Source organism: Ipomoea nil, unplaced genomic scaffold, assembly GCF_001879475.1.
Source record: "Ipomoea nil cultivar Tokyo-kokei standard unplaced genomic scaffold, Asagao_1.1 scaffold2921, whole genome shotgun sequence".
Taxonomy (NCBI): Eukaryota; Viridiplantae; Streptophyta; class Magnoliopsida; order Solanales; family Convolvulaceae; genus Ipomoea; species Ipomoea nil.
In genome coordinates this window covers 1,391,355-1,407,649 of record NW_017619349.1, presented here as the reverse complement: position 1 = coordinate 1,407,649, position 16,295 = coordinate 1,391,355, and the positions used below count along the sequence as shown (strand labels likewise).

At 30.6% G+C, this 16,295-nt stretch overlaps 1 protein-coding gene across 1 annotated transcript; it reads left to right on the top strand.

Moving 5' to 3' along the window:
• Positions 1-9,307: 9,307 nt before the first annotated feature.
• On the top strand, positions 9,308-13,714 carry LOC109160802 (cytochrome P450 82A4-like). Its single transcript, XM_019309048.1, has 2 exons — positions 9,308-10,066; positions 12,878-13,714. The coding sequence occupies exons 1-2, from the start codon at positions 9,308-9,310 to the stop codon at positions 13,499-13,501; spliced, it is 1,383 nt and encodes a 460-aa protein (XP_019164593.1). The 3' UTR covers positions 13,502-13,714.
• Positions 13,715-16,295: the final 2,581 nt, after the last annotated feature.

The window sequence follows — 16,295 nt, the reverse complement described above, 5'->3', positions numbered from 1 at the left end:
ATAAACCATTTCAACTATAAGTCAAAGTGCAATTAAACCCTTAAAATAAGAAAAACTCCAATTAAATACTTTAACTTATCAATTTTTAATTTTATTTATTATTATTTTTCCTCATTTTCCTCTCTCTTATATTTGGCAAAAAAAAAACATGTGGATCAAATATTAATCGCTAAGGAATTATTTTAAAAAACTATCACTGCACGTACTTTTATTATTATTGGATGACAAAAGAAATATGCACTCACTACTTGAGGATATGCATTAGATGACTCAACTAAGAAGGGTGTGTCTGCAAGAATTGAACCCGTTACATTTAGGTATGAGAATCACGCTTCATCTACTCAATAATCCTTTTTGGAGTGTATTTATTATTATTTTATAAAGGCTTATTGGCATAAAAAAATTAAACATTTGTGCTTTAAGACAATTATATCTAAACCTTAAAATGGGGAAAAAGAATTAGGACATGTTTGGTAATATAGTTAGCTTATTAATCAAATTTGGCTTATTTGACCACTATTAGCTGTTTGACTTGATTAAACAATTAATATGAGTGTTTGATCAATTAGCTATTTGTAACAACCTATTGCTCTAAAATGCTAAAATTCAAAAGCTGCTCAAAGTAGCTTTTTCGATAAGTTTTTTTATTTTTTTTATTTTTTTATTTTTATTTTTATACGTAATCAGCTATTAGCTAATTTGCCAAACACTTTCCTACAATCAGCTAATAATATTAACTAGTCAAACACACTAACCCAATCAGCTAATTGTTATCCACTAACATCTATTTACCAAACACCCACTTAAACTTTTATGTTTTGTGATAATTATACACAACTATGCATAACAATTATATTAAAACCTTTAAAACTTGACAAAATAATATCAAATATTTATATTTTTTAACAATTATAATTTTCAATGCAAGAAGAAATATTCTAATCTAACCAGGATTTCTTTGAGTTTGCATGTAAATTACATTTTAAAAAAATAAAAGTATCAAAATATATACTTAGCTTTATACACCCTAACAAAAGAAAAATGCTAATTCACATAATTTTGCCACTCACCAAAAAAAAAAAAAAAAAGAAAAAAAAAAAAAGAATTAGGAGTGTGTAGGACCAATAAATCTATGATAAAAATAGAAAAATACTACTTCCCCTAATGGAGTGGTGATTTCTGAATGATAAAAGTAGGAGTGTGTAGAACCTATAAATCTATGATAAAAAAAAATAGAATTAATTCCTTTTATAAATATTTATTGGGTAAATTTTAAATTATTATTATATAAATAAGAAGAGACAGGGCAGAGAGAGACATGAACTATATACAATAATGCGCAAGTAGACCTAATATTTTTCCGCATGCGCAGTGACATATTCACACTGAGGTGCTAAAAAGTCAATTAATTTTGCCAAATTATTCTCAGGTTGACCAACAAGCTATCAATGTACGGACTAACTCAATAATAAATCTTTCATTTATTTAATAAAAATATCTATTCCTTTATTTGGTATAAAATAGGCGTTTGTATCTAATGGGTACAAACATATTATCAATGTTAATAACAAATAAATAAATACAATAGGCGTTTGTACTTGAGTTAGAACATATGGCTATTATCAAGATTTGTTTTTTAACAATAATTTATGTGTCTAGTTACTATAGACGTGTAAAGTTGACGTTGCATTTTGTAATAGTGAAAATAAATGAACCTTAAAATTAATAAAAATAAAACAGAGAACGTGAAGTACAAGTCGTAAATTGAAGCACAGTGCTGGGCCACATGAATTAAGTGATTGAGTCACGAGAAGATAGCAATGAAGAAAACATTGGATCCTTTTGCCGGAGACCAAATTAAAGAAGTCTTTCAATGAAAAGGATTGGAGTTTTAATCAAATTTCATGTTTATTTGAATTGTGATAGGGAAATGTCTTCGTCATTGGAAAAGAGATATTTAATATCACAGGGATCATATCATATGTTTCATCTGATCTCTCACATGAATCTATTTCCGATACTAAATTAAAAGTTGTGTTCGTGGTTCTATTTCAACAAAAAAAATTTAAACTGATAATTGCATTGCATTTTTATATTTTATACACTATATATGCTTAACATGTCGATGTTGCAGAAGGCGTTAGTCGGGCGTTTCAGGGGCGCCTAGGCGGTCAAGTAATTCGAATATATTGTCTTTACTTTTCCCACTCAGGGCTAGGAGTTATTAGACTGTTTGTTATAATTTTCCAAACCAGTCAAATGCATATGTTAGATGGTTAGTTGAGTACATGATTGAAGAAATTTAGAAGAGGAGTAGCCGAGTTGACAAAAAAACCACTCGGCCGAGTTGAGCGCCAACTCGGCTGAATTGGGCACCGATTCGGTCGAGTTAGGCGCCTGACTTGACCGAATTATGCGCTCAAATCGGCCAAGTTAGGCGCCTAGTCAGCCAGTTAGTCGGTCGGCTGACTAAAAGCCGCCTAGGGCTGAAATTGTCTAGGCCGATTTTTGCAACAATTGTCCTAATACTTTGAAACTAAATTGAATCCATAATTAACATATGATCTATTTTATAATGAAATAATTAATCTTTACTGTCGCATGTATATATAAGTTAGAATAGATGATGGAATAACTATGTTTATAAGTCACAATAGATTATTGAATTATATGAAGTAAAAAAAGCCAACTTTGCCACTAACCCTTTATCAATCAATCAATTAGTTCCATTATCAAGTAGCAAGCCAGAAGTTCAATAGGTAGGCCAACCTTATCAAGTGGATGAAGTGAAATTTCTCCTAATAATAATAATAAGAATTGTATATTTCTTTTATCACTATATTGTGCACGATTTGTTATTTTAGTACTTAATTAAGTGATTGTCTACGTTTATAAATACAACAAGTATTTTGTACGTGATGGTGAAAATTGATGCCTAATATTAAAATATTGATAAATAAAAATAATTATAAAATTTTAGTTCAAATTATATTTCATAATTCTTTAAAGTGGTAAATTTTAATTATCATTTTTGATAAAAATAGAGCAAAAGAGGAAAGAATTTATATTTTTGTTTAATAATAATAATAATATATAATATAACAATTATCATAAAAATTTATATTTTCAAACAAATATTACATTTAACAAGTATATATAATACTAAGCTAACACTCACATACACAAACATATGATTTAACAATTATAGATATTTAATTATTGAATAATCTACTATAAAATAAAATTAATTGTTATATGATTGAAGATTTTAGTAAAATGTTAATCAAAGAATAGGAAAAAGATATAGGTATGTATATGAAGTAGTATATGGAAATAGTGATAATAAAGTCATTTATGTTAGAATTTATTATATATTAAATAGAGGTATAATGCTGTAATAATAGTTTTGTTTAACAAAAGTTTAGTAAGAAAAATTGTCTAATAAAAATGAAGTATACAACATTTACAAAAGTTTAGTAAGAAAAATAATGATTTTAAATTCTTTGTTGTATGACGATATTACAAATTTTCTTCATTTTTGTCATTTATTCTAACATCTTCAGTTATTTTCATTAATCATTTTCTAAATCTATCGGTTTGGAATTTATTGCATATGCCTGTCATTTAATTTGCTTGCTTCATAAACTATTCCTTAAATCCGTCTAGGTTAAGTGTGATTTTACAAATGTTAATCCAAAGACATATGAGAGACATTATAAAACAGTCATAGAAATATGCAAAGTGTAATATTGAGAACTAAATATGCAATTGTATAACATAATGATAATTATATTTACAAAAATTGATAATTAAATATCAAAATACCAGTCGTTTATTTTGGGAAAATATTCTAAAGAAAAGGCCTTTTTTTTTTTAAATGAAAAAAGAAAAGGCTTTAGTCTTGCTAGTTGTCACAACAGTTTATTGCTCAATGATTGTTTTTTTCTTTTAAAAAATAACCTATAATTTTTAAATAAAATAAAATAAAGATGGACAAAGGATAGAATTAAAGTAGGCCGGCCGACACCTTGCTTCCAGAAAAAGAAAAGACACTTTTCCTTCAACCTAGTCAACATACATTTCCCCGAAGGTGTATATCATATTTTAGATTTTTTTTTTTTTCCCTGTATCACGTTTTAGGGCTTTTATTCCATCATAAAGTTGCTTAAATTCTAAGTAAAAAGATGGTTGACTCGATATACAGTTTTTTTGATGGAAAGAAACGCTAAAGTTGTCAACTACCATTTATGTGATAACATCCTGATTATCTATTCAAGTGAATGATCAAAGGTTCAAGTTTCGATAGTGGAGTTTAGATCCTTTGAACTGAAAATGTTTGAGAAAGTATATATACTATCTTGTAGAGAATCATAAGTATTTCAAAAAAAAAAAAAAACTCTAAAGTTGAATTAGATTTCAACCAATGCATGGGACAATAAACAATCCCTGGGAATGGAGTAGCCTTAAATCTGTAGGGATTAGTCACTGTCCGACGATAGAAATTCTGGGTAAATCCATTTTTTCAGAGTAAAATAATTGGTTTTTGGATGACGAGAAAAACTAGCGCTACTATCAAAGATGTGCATTGGATCTTCTTCGGATTACAGCTGGCAAAGGATAACAACTTTTTCTTCTTCACTTATTTTCTTTAATATTTTCTTATTATTTTTATTTTTTTTATATTTAATAGTACTTTTAATAATATTTTTAAATGTATAAATTTTATATATTAATACTAACCTTAATATTATTCTTAAAAAATTTTAATATTATAAAAAAATTAAATTATAAATAACTTCAGACCTTTTTAACTGAACAAGATATAAAAATAGAATATAATGAAATAATTAAGTATTAATATTTTGACTAAAAATATTAAATATCTCTTATATAAGACTTATTCATTCAATATATAATAAAAATAATAAAATATCAAGACTGTTTACTGGTGCCAATTAAAGTTGATGGCATTTATTTTTCTTATCCTCACACCAAACAACCACCTGCTCCTGTTGCTCAGGAGGTTGAGGCTGAGAAGAAGCGGTAGAAAGTGGGAATTTAATGGCGAAGAATGAATTAATTTGTATGTAGAAGTTGTAAAAAAAATGGATTTATTGGGATTAATTGAACTGCCCAATTAGATTGGCTAAATTGTCCAATTAAATTAGACTGATGGGCTCAAATTATGTTGATTGGAATTGCTAGCTGAAGCCCAATAAATAATGGATTAATGGGCTAATGTCCAATTGGTTTAAAGTCATGCTTGGCCCAACAAGTGGATATTATTTATATCGTTTCAATTGCTGACATCACTCCGTCTATCCAAACGGCCAAAATTCCATTATGTGTATTCAGTTAAAAATTTTGTGTATTGTGTTATGAATTTTTGTATATTCAGTAAAGAGTTTTTGTGTATTTAGTTAAGAGTTTCTGTGTATTCAGTTTAGAGTTTCTGTGTATTTAGTTAAGAGTTTCTGTGTATTCAGTTAAAAGTTTGTGTATTATTCAGTTAAGAGTTTCCGTATATTATGTATCATGTTAGATTATGTGTGTTCAGTTATGAGTTTCTGTGTATTCTGTTATGAGTTTATGTGTATTCGAAACAGAGAATTTTTTTTGAACAATGCATCAAAACGACGTCGTTTTGGGAGGCACAGGGCGCACATTGCTATGTGCGCCCTGGTGCATTGTATAACGATTGGCAAATTATGCTATGGACGCGCGTCTAGAGTAACGGTGCCGTTAGTGGCACCATTTGCTCAACTAATGATATTTTTTTTTGTGAATATAGATTCAAAAATTGTATTATATTGTTGAATATAGAGTTCTGTAATTGTGAATATAGAGTTCTGCAATTGTGAATATTGAGTTCTGTAATTTTGTATATTGAGATCTAAAACTGTGAATATTCAGTTCTAAATTTGTGAATATAGAGTTCAAAAATTATGAATATAAAGGAACAAATTCTGAAGACAAACGGCAAGGAAGGAACCAATTCTTCAAAAAATAAAAATTCAAACAGCGTCGTTTTGAAGCAAAGCGACACTGTTTTGGACCCGGGTCCACCTTGCAAGGTGGACAGGGTCCATGACATAACAATTGATGGATATTCATATATTTAACTTATATAATTTAATTTAAATAACGAATTTAAATAACTAAGTACCTTGTGCTTAGATGACATACATGTAGTAACTTCTCCTATGTAGACGTTGTTGACTTTTTGTGCATAATTAGGTTGAGACAGTCCATACTAATGAAGATTAAGCAACAAATTTAAGTCCTTTATTTAAATATTCAAATATTCAAGCATTCTCTGATAGTTATTTTTGTACTCGCATTTTGAATTTCAAATCGATTGTAATCAATATGAATTTTGAATATATATATATATATATATATATATATATATATATATATATATATATATAGTACGGATTGCTTTCATATTACTGTATTAGAACTATGTGTTAGGTGAGAACTTGTAAACTTCTGCACAAGTGTACAATGTTGGGTGTGAGTCGGGCCGCCCGAGTTCAACCCCTACTCGATTTGATACGTGGCGTTTGGCTTACCAGGGAGGAATGTGATTAAATGGTTAATGTCTACCTACTTATCACCAATTGGTTTTAAAAAGGATATGGCAACCAGATAACAAAAAAAACTTTGTAGTTAAGCTTGCTTGACTTATAGGATGATCAGGTGCGAAAGTGTGGATAAACATGATCAATGGCTCTTTTAAAAAAATTCTATACAAAATGTGCACTTGAAGAACAAAAATGTACACTTGAAAGTAAAAAAAATGCATTCGAACCCGACCCATCTCACAGATAATGATGCGTGAGACGGTCTTAAAAGAGAGTCACCCACAAGGTAAATCACAAGAAACCAACCTAATACTAATTTATTATTTAAATAAAAAACTAAATAATATTTTTTACATATTTAGTTAAATAATACATAAGGTGTACGTAGAACAAGAAACCAACCTAATACTAGCTTATTATTCAAATAAAAAAAATATATAAGGGAAACTAACATTGCTTTCTTATTTAAATAAAAAAAATAGAAATAATATAGTAGTACAAATTTATTTAAATAATGCATAAGGTAAAGCACAAGAAACCAACCTAATACTCTGGGGCGGAGATATAGTGGGGACAGTCACCCACATCCCTCCACGCCACCTCATATATATAGTACATGTTTAGGTATAACTATAAAATATAGATAAATGTAAATAAAAGATGAGGTGGTCAGTTGGTAAGGCATGCATGTAATTTGATAGAGGTTTTGAGTTTACTTATTAACTATTTTATTTTTCACCCATATCCAACAATGATATTTTTTTTCACCATATTCAACAATTATTATTTTTTTAAATATATTTATATTAATAATGAGATGTGTGATTTATAACGTGTTTTATATTCGAATAATTTTATCAAAGTAATTATGTTTAATATTTTATTATGATTATTTTTATAAAGTTTTGATGTATTTTATTTTTTTGTCCATATCCAACAATATTTATAACTATGCTTCCTATATGTTTTATTTATTTTTTAAAAATCATCTATTTTGTTTTAATATTTGTCCACGTTGAAAAAAATTTCTAGCTCCGCCCTTGCTAATACTCAATTATAATTTAAATTAAAAAATATGAATATACAAGTACATATTTAGTTAAATAATATATAAGATATAAAACAAAAATTTATATGAGACTATCTCACAAATTTTCATCCTTCAAATTGGTAGGGTTTCTTATAAGTATTATATTTTTTTTTTACCATAAATATTACATTTTTTAATTATAAATAACTCTTCAACTCTTATACTTTACATTTTGATTTAAAAGTATTACATTTTTTTTCGAAAGTATCACATATTTTCTCATAAGTATTACACTTTCTCTCCTAAGGAAGAATCAATTTATCCATATTTAGTATTGCACTTTTCCTCATAAGTAACATTCAATCAATTTATCCCTCATTAGTATTACATTTTTTTCTGGTAAGTAACTTTTGAACACCTAAATATTATATTTTGATTTAAAAATATTACATTTTTCCTTAAAAACATCACATTTTTTCATAAGTATTACAATTTGTCACATAAGTAGCAATCAATTTATCTTTAATTAGTAATACAATTTCAAATCAATTTCCTTTCTCTTTTTTTTTTTAAAAAAAAAATAAAAAATAAAAAATTTCTGACATTATTTGGGGCTGTTGAAGGCCAACTCTTTCTCAAATAATTCACTCTTATATTAGCTTTGCTCTGAAAAAAATTAATGTAGAAATAACTCTCCATTAACTTCTAGTGTGGATGGTCTTAATATAGCATATTTTGAGCATGAGTGTTCAATTTCCAAAGCTTCCTTTCATGCCTTTTTATAGTGTAAGAGCTCTAACCATCAACTCAAAACTTTAGCAGTTGAAAATCCTTATAATGTGGACTGCAATTCAATTTATAAACGGCCGGAAAACTCTGTCCACTTAACTGAAATGTGTTAGAAAATTTCGCCCAAACTGATGTACACACTGACTCAGAGATAGTTTCTTCTAACGTAGATCCAGGCTTAACTATAACAGCTTCTATCGTAGGTCAAGACTGTAAGACTGATCCTAAAACAGTCTAAATAAACAAAGTATGTTTTGACAAATAATTTGTCAATCTAATACTAGAAACATGCGTATCATTTGTACACTTACAAAAATATTAAACTGGCAAAATAAGAAGAGTTTGGATACACACCGGGGGAGTAATTTCCCACGATGAAAATAACATGTTGATAGATTTAATTGCAACTTTTAAAAGTTTAGGTGTTTAATTGACTTCTCCTATAAAGTTTAGGACCTATTTGACTTTTGTATTAAAAAAAAAAAAAAAAAGATGAGTTGGAAATTCAACTAGTACTTTTTTTTTTTGGTGAAAATTCAACTAGTATTTTGCTTTTTTATTTTTTATTTTATGTAAATTACAATGTGGTCCGGGTCTTTGTCCATTTAATAGTCCAAGTCTATCCAATTTGCTTATAAAACAAGAGGTATGCTAATATTTTGTGAATACCAAGCCATGGATTTCCTTTCTCCATGTGCAATAATATCACATCCTCTACTTTAGCATGCACCTTTGTGCTTCTCTTCTTTCTATACAAGTTGTCGCTTGCAAAACACAAACGCCATGGACATAACGCAAGCCCGCAGCCACTGGAGCTACCGGGTTCCCTTCCCGACCACTAATCGGCCATCTCCACCTTCTCATGGGCGGCGGAAAGCCTGCGCACTTGATCTTCGCATCCATGGCGGACAAGTTCGGCCCTATCTTCCGAATCAGACTGGGAACAACGCACCAAACCCTGGTCGTGAGCAGCTCGGAAATAGCAAAGGAATGCTTCACAACAAACGACAAGGTCCTAGCAACTCGCCCCAAATCACTAGCCTCTCAAATCATCGGCTTCAACTACACCATTCTCGCCGTCGCACCTTACGGCCCGTATTTGCGCGAGATAAGAAAGATACTTTTCCAGGAATTGCTGTCGAGTTCTAGAATCGAGCTGCTAAGACCCACAAGGGAATCCCACGTGAGAAAATCCATCAAACAAACTTTTGCCCACTGGCTGAAGAACAAGGACGCCGCCGCCGCCGCCGTCGGCGGCGGCGGCGTGACGGTGGAGATGAAGCAGTGGTTCGGAAGGCTGATCATGAACCTAACAATATCGTTGATTTTTGGCGAGCAAGAAGTTGAAGAAGAAGAAAGCAAAGTTCATGAGGGCATTCGGAGAATGATGGAGCTGTTCGCGGAGCCCGTGGTTGCGGATTTTTTCCCGTGGCTGAGATGGTTGGACATCGGGGGACATGAGAAAGCTATGAAGCAGACCGCCATGGAAATGGATAGCTTCGCACAGAGGTGTATAGAGGAGCACAGAAGAAAAAGGAATAGTTTTAATGCTAAGGAAGAAGATTTCATGGGCATCATGTTATCCTTATTTGATGGTGCATCCAATCAAAGTCTTCCCAATGGATATGATACTGATGTTGTAATCAAATCTACTTGTCTGGTACGTACTATTTACTTTTTTTTTTGAAAGCGCGTACTATTTACTTTTAATTTTCTTTATATATTAGTTATAGATTTTGTTAGTATGGCTTAGTAGTTGAGGTGGTCACGGTCCGGTTCAAGGTCGAACCAACCTTGAATCGGCCCGAAAAAAAGTGGGTCTGGTTCTCATTGGGCCTGAGCTGAGTTTAGCTTGAATCGGAATTGCCTTGTTAAGGGCCAGTTTTCAGGTTCTTTTAAAAAAAATTCAAGGACTAACACGGAATCGGCCCATGACCCAAGCCCCTAACCTGCCCAGGCACGAGCCCGACTAGGCCTGGGCAAACATAGCCATGGCATTAAAGCATGTCAGCTTTGGTTCCATGGCTAAATGCCTAAAATTCTAAAAAAAAATTACTAATTTTGATTGTGGCAGCTAGATTTATTACTCATCCCTGCAACGTGAAACTGCCAAATATATTTGGCCGTTGCATGTAGCCTCTATCGGAGGCTAGACTAGGCTTGGCCTTTGGTAGAGGCTACTCATGTTCTCGCTTCTTAGCCAGTGCAACAAATAAATATTTTTGTTTTTCTTCTTTTTATTTACCATTTTACCCTATAAATACTCTTTATCCAATTTATTTTTATCACACAAAAATTCTTAATCCGACACTTTCTTACTTCTACTCACAACAATTCTCCATAAATTAAAAGCAAACCCAATTTAAAAGTCTTTTATAAATTTTTAATTTATCATCTAACATAATTTTGTGAGTAAAAATCAAATGAACTTTATAAACTATACTACATTTTATAATATTTATAAGTTATCAAATAATATTAAGTCAATAAGTCTTATATAAAGTTTTAATAGTACAAGACTACAAGTTAAAATTTATTTAACGTCATTTATAAATTTTAATTTAGTAAAAAATCATGTTAATTTTAAATTTTGAGATTAATAACAAAACTATTAATTTTAGAAAAGTGTGTGACTGTGTGTAATGTGTATATATACATTAATTATTATTAATGTATTAAGAGGTTGTAGTAGCTTAATTGGAAAAAACTTAAATTGATAACTAAGATTAAGACTAGGAGGTTAAGGTTTCAAATCTCATTTCTAAATATATATATATATATATATATATATATATATATATATATATATATATATATATATATATATATCAATTTATAAAAAAAAAATTATATATTTAAAACAAAAGAAACAATATAATAAATTACGGACTGGGCCTGGACTTTGGCTAGCTTTACTTAATAGTGTATACTGGTCTCTCCTATCTCCTTTCCTAGCCAAAATTATAGTTAGTAGTGAATGTTCATTTCCTTATACCCCACACATTTTCAAGAGCTACATGTTATTAGCCTCCTCCTAGCAATTCCCTAGCCACATAGTGCTGGACTTGACCCTTATCGACTTCCACCCAACATATATGATTGGAAAAAAACTCATAGGTTCTTATTATTGCAATTTGTCTTTCCTGTATATTTTTGCGGGCTATTACACTATAAGATTTATTCATTTGGCAAATTATATCATTAACTAGGGTCCACCTTGCATTGTGATCTTGGTCCAAAATGACATTTAGATGGCGTGTTTGCAGTTTATATATTATATGTTGTAGTTAACCTATTGTGTGCTTTCAATTTATTTTACAAACACATAATCAGTCAACTACAAATACATAATACGTTAGCCAAACACCTTGTGCTCAGATGTCATGTAGTGACCTCTCCCATGTGGGAGGTTATGAGATTGAGCCTCAATAAAGGCGTTGTTGACTCTTTGGGCTTCATTAAGTTAAGAAAGTATGTTTAAACATATACTACCAAAATATATATATATATATATATATATATATATATATATATATATATATAATCTGAATGTCATTTTAGATTAGAATTCACAATACAAAACGGAACAATTTAGAGTAGTGCTAACGTGCTACATTTAAATTCAATTTTTATATGCATGTAATCACAAATTTCATTATCTACTAATTTTACATGTCTATCTACCCCACCAACCCCTATCTATCATTACTATCTATCTATGTATTCGTACCACCCCCATACCACTCCTATAGCTACATTTATTGCCAATTTTTTCTTAATCGACCCACCATCATCGGTTTCTCTTTTGCCCGGCCATATATTTATCTCAATATACTCTACTTTTATATTTTTTAATGTTAACATTATATTATTTGTAATATTTGAGTTAAAACTTGAAATATAAATTACTTTCTAGATTTTGGTTAAACTTCATAGGTTTATGGTTTAGATATTTTTAGTTAGGTAAAAACTTGTGTGAGACCGTCTCATGGATCTTTGTCCGTGAGACGGGTCGGATCAAAATGAGATGTAATACTTGAATCACACTTGTGTGAGACCGTCTCATGGATCCTTATTTGTGAGTCGGGTCAGGTCGAGTTGGGTCAACGTGCAAATGTCATACTTATATGGTCAAATGTAACACTAATCAACAATAAAGTGTTTGTTACTTATAAGGAAAAATGTAATACCTTTACATTTTGATATAAAAGTATTATATTTTTCATAAAAAGTATTACATTTTGCCTAATAAGTAATGTTGGCAAGTGTTCGTTACTTATAAAGAAAAATATCTTTTGAGAAAAATGTAATACTTTTAAATAAGTAATAAACATTCTATTTCTAATTAGTACAGATTACATTCGTGAGTATAAGTATTACATTTTCATCTTGGCCCGACCCACCTCATGGTATGAAGTACGGTCTCACACAAATTTTTGCCTTTCCTAAATAGTGGTAATACATTTTGCAGAGCATCTTGATTGGAGCCGCAGAAACAAGTATTGTAACATTGACATGGGCTCTCTGCTTAATATTAAATAATTACAATGTGTTGGAGAGGATTCAAGATGAGCTAAACACCCATGTTGGAAAGCAAAGATGCGTTGAGGAATCTGACCTAAGTCAATTGATTTACCTACAAGCTGTCATTAAAGAAACATTGCGTTTATATTCGCCAGCCCCACTCTTGGTACCACATGAAGCCATGGAAGATTGCACTATCGAAGGTTACCACATCCAGAAGGGTACACAAATATTGTTTAACATTGCAAAGATCCATCGTGACCCAAAGGTGTGGGTAGAGCCAGATAAGTTTAAACCTGAGAGATTTTTAACTAGTCACAAAGATATTGACGTTAAGGGCAATAATTTCGAGTTGATTCCATTTAGTAGTGGACGGAGGATATGCCCAGGAGTTTCTCTAGGGTTACAAACTATGCAATTGACACTAGCTAGCCTATTTCACAGCTTTGATACAAGAAGGTTGTCAAATGAGCCAATTGAGATGACTGAAAGTAGTGGAGTGACTAATATCAAAGCCACTCCACTACAAGCCCTCCTCATACCACGCTTGGCTTCAAATTTATATGGTTGAACATATAAGAAAGAAATATGATATATGTTGACAAGTGCACCAGTCATATAAGTAAAAGTAATATATAGGAGTTGAGTCCATGTAGCGTCCCATCAGTTGTTATACCATGGACGATGGTCCCCTTGCAAGGTGCACCTTGGTTTTAAATGTTGTATTTTTAGTATTGGAATTGTGAACTTCTAAAATATAAATTGTGTTTATAAGTTTTGGAAATTTGTGAATACAATACTCATTATAAATTATAAATTTTAAAAGGTAAATTGTAAACATTTAGTATGTAAATTGTGTATCTTTGGACTCGGATCCACCTTAGCTTGCAATTCCGGGTCCACAGAATAATTTGCCTCGTCCCATGAGAGGATTAATTTGAAAAAAATTATTAAAATAATGAAATTTTAAATGTCTTTAAAAATATAAAGACTAAACTACTAAAATTAAATCACGACGACGCAAAGTAATATATAGATGGTTGCTAAGGCTTTTAGTTTACCAACTCAAATTAATGTCTAACTTTCTCCATTATATATACTCTTGACTTTGGCATATCACAAAGCATCTCACGAGCGTGACAGGCCTCGTGATGAATTGGATTACTTCTATGATGTCTCTTCTCATGAAAGCATTCACATGTGTGGCATCCAACATGATAGCAAAGTCCGTGTTCTGAAATTGGCCTCACAAAATTTCTCACATATATGATACCCTTCGTAGTAGCAGAATCTACTTTTTGAAATTGTGTTTCACGCCAAGCCTCATAGGCGTGACAACCTTTGTGACAATAGTACTCCTCATTTGGCTTCCATCCTACTTTGTCCAATTTGAGTCCAAATTGCCCTAAATTTTATCCTCTCTTTTTTTTTTTTTTTTTTCAAACCTTGATACATAACCAAAACCTTACTTCTTCATATACAATGAATCACATAATTGGTCTATTCAGACAATATTAAAGCAATTCATATCCAAATTGACCAAAATATACATTACAAAGTATAACAAATAAACACCTATCAAACTTTTACACACTTTAGAACTTGCTTGTCCTCAATCAAGGTAAGGATAGATCAAGAAAGTGACAACATTCCCCAATGGATTACATGAAGGTGGTTATGTACAAGGAATTCAAGCTATGTCATTCTCATCCTTACATTGATGGTGAACCGTGGTAACCATTGACATCTTTCTTAGATCAAAATTTAAAGGAATAATCTCGAGATACACTTAACTTTTTATTTTTATTTTTTTCAAAAAAGGGAATCAATCAAAACTGTTGCTAATAACATTTTATGATTTAAGTTTCATCTTTAAAATAGCAGCGGTTGATATAGCCGTCATTAAATACACTTATTTAGCGAGAACCGAGGGTTCTGTCATGTCGCCGCTAACTAAATGCCGCTAAATGTCCATAATTTTGTAGTTAGTGTTTCTTTTCTGCTCATCCCTTACTTCTCTTGCATTTTTAGAACTACAGTCTCATAGATAGCATTGGTCATATAAGGATTCTCACATTGATTGTTTGGGAGCAACTTTGTAACTTCCTCTTCTAAATTCTACTAACACTCTCAATCTACCACTTCCAAAGAATATGGATGCAAAAGCCCATTTGATGCCTAATTTGTTCTATCCTTATGTGCTTCGTTGCAAGAAATTCCATATGGCATAGTTAGTTTTCAATTATTGTTAAATCTTATGATCATCATGCTTAAGGGAGGACAAATATTTCAATTGGTATCTTTTGCCTTAAATATACTTCTTTCAATTAATATCAATTTTTATGACATTAGTATCATATCATATCCATTTTTTTTTTTTGTCCATCTACGTCATCTATGTTTTATTTTTTGGAATTCTTTTTTTATGATGTTAACAGGGGAGGGTATAATAAACAATATTCAAATGGGGAGAGATATGATCATGAGATGATTAAAAAAAAAGTGAAGAGATTATGATTGTGCTTAAATTTTTAAATGAATGACAAAGTGCTTGATGAAGGTGGAAAAAGTATCCATTTATGCTTATGTCAGTCAAAACAAAGCGCTCATATTTCAGTGTACTTGATGGCCTAGTTTAGTATTGTAAGGAGACATGTGTGTGCTCAATACAAGATCTACTGCCTTGAGGTAACAAGATTGTTATAGTCTATTCAATAATCTTACAATGAGAATCTTTGGCCAGAATATAATGAAGTTGGACTTCAAGTTAAGAATATTGAATAGGCATTTTAAATCAGATTTATGAATTTGATAAGTTCGACCATGATCTTTACCTGGTCCGGAACAAGTATTATGTGGAAGGAATGTTGCATGATATTTGTAATGAAAATGTTCATATATATATATATATATATATATATATATATATATATATATATATATATATATATATATATATATATATATATATATATATATATTTCATTGTCAATTAGGTAGTCATGAGATACTGGTGTAACTCATGACTTACTAATTATTTAATAATGAGTTTATTAAATATTACTCGTTGCTCGTTTGACTATTAACCTAGAAGGTCACACTTAATGGTTCCTGATGATGTTGAGAATTTTAAAAGAAATCAATAAAGAGTTATCGATATTGAATTAATACATTAATAGTTGATAAATGAATATTGGGTAGTTTTGGGTTTTTTAAAGACTAGCACCTTTGGGCCCAATACAATAATAGGCTTGCCATATTTCTTAAAAAAAAATGATGATATATAATAGATTTTAAAGGTAGAAACTAGAAAGGAAAACAGTTTTTCACATAAAATCTCTAGCATTTCTCGCGTGCCCGGTCGA

What these genes read in the sequence shown, in the direction of transcription:
- LOC109160802 (XM_019309048.1), top strand. Translation starts at nt 9,308, where the DNA reads ATGGCGGACAAGTTCGGCCCTATCTTCCGAATCAGACTGGGAACAACG. An exon ending in TAATCAAATCTACTTGTCTG is followed by an intron (nt 10,067 to 12,877) that starts GTACGTACTATT and finishes TACATTTTGCAG; the next exon opens with AGCATCTTGATTGGAGCCGC.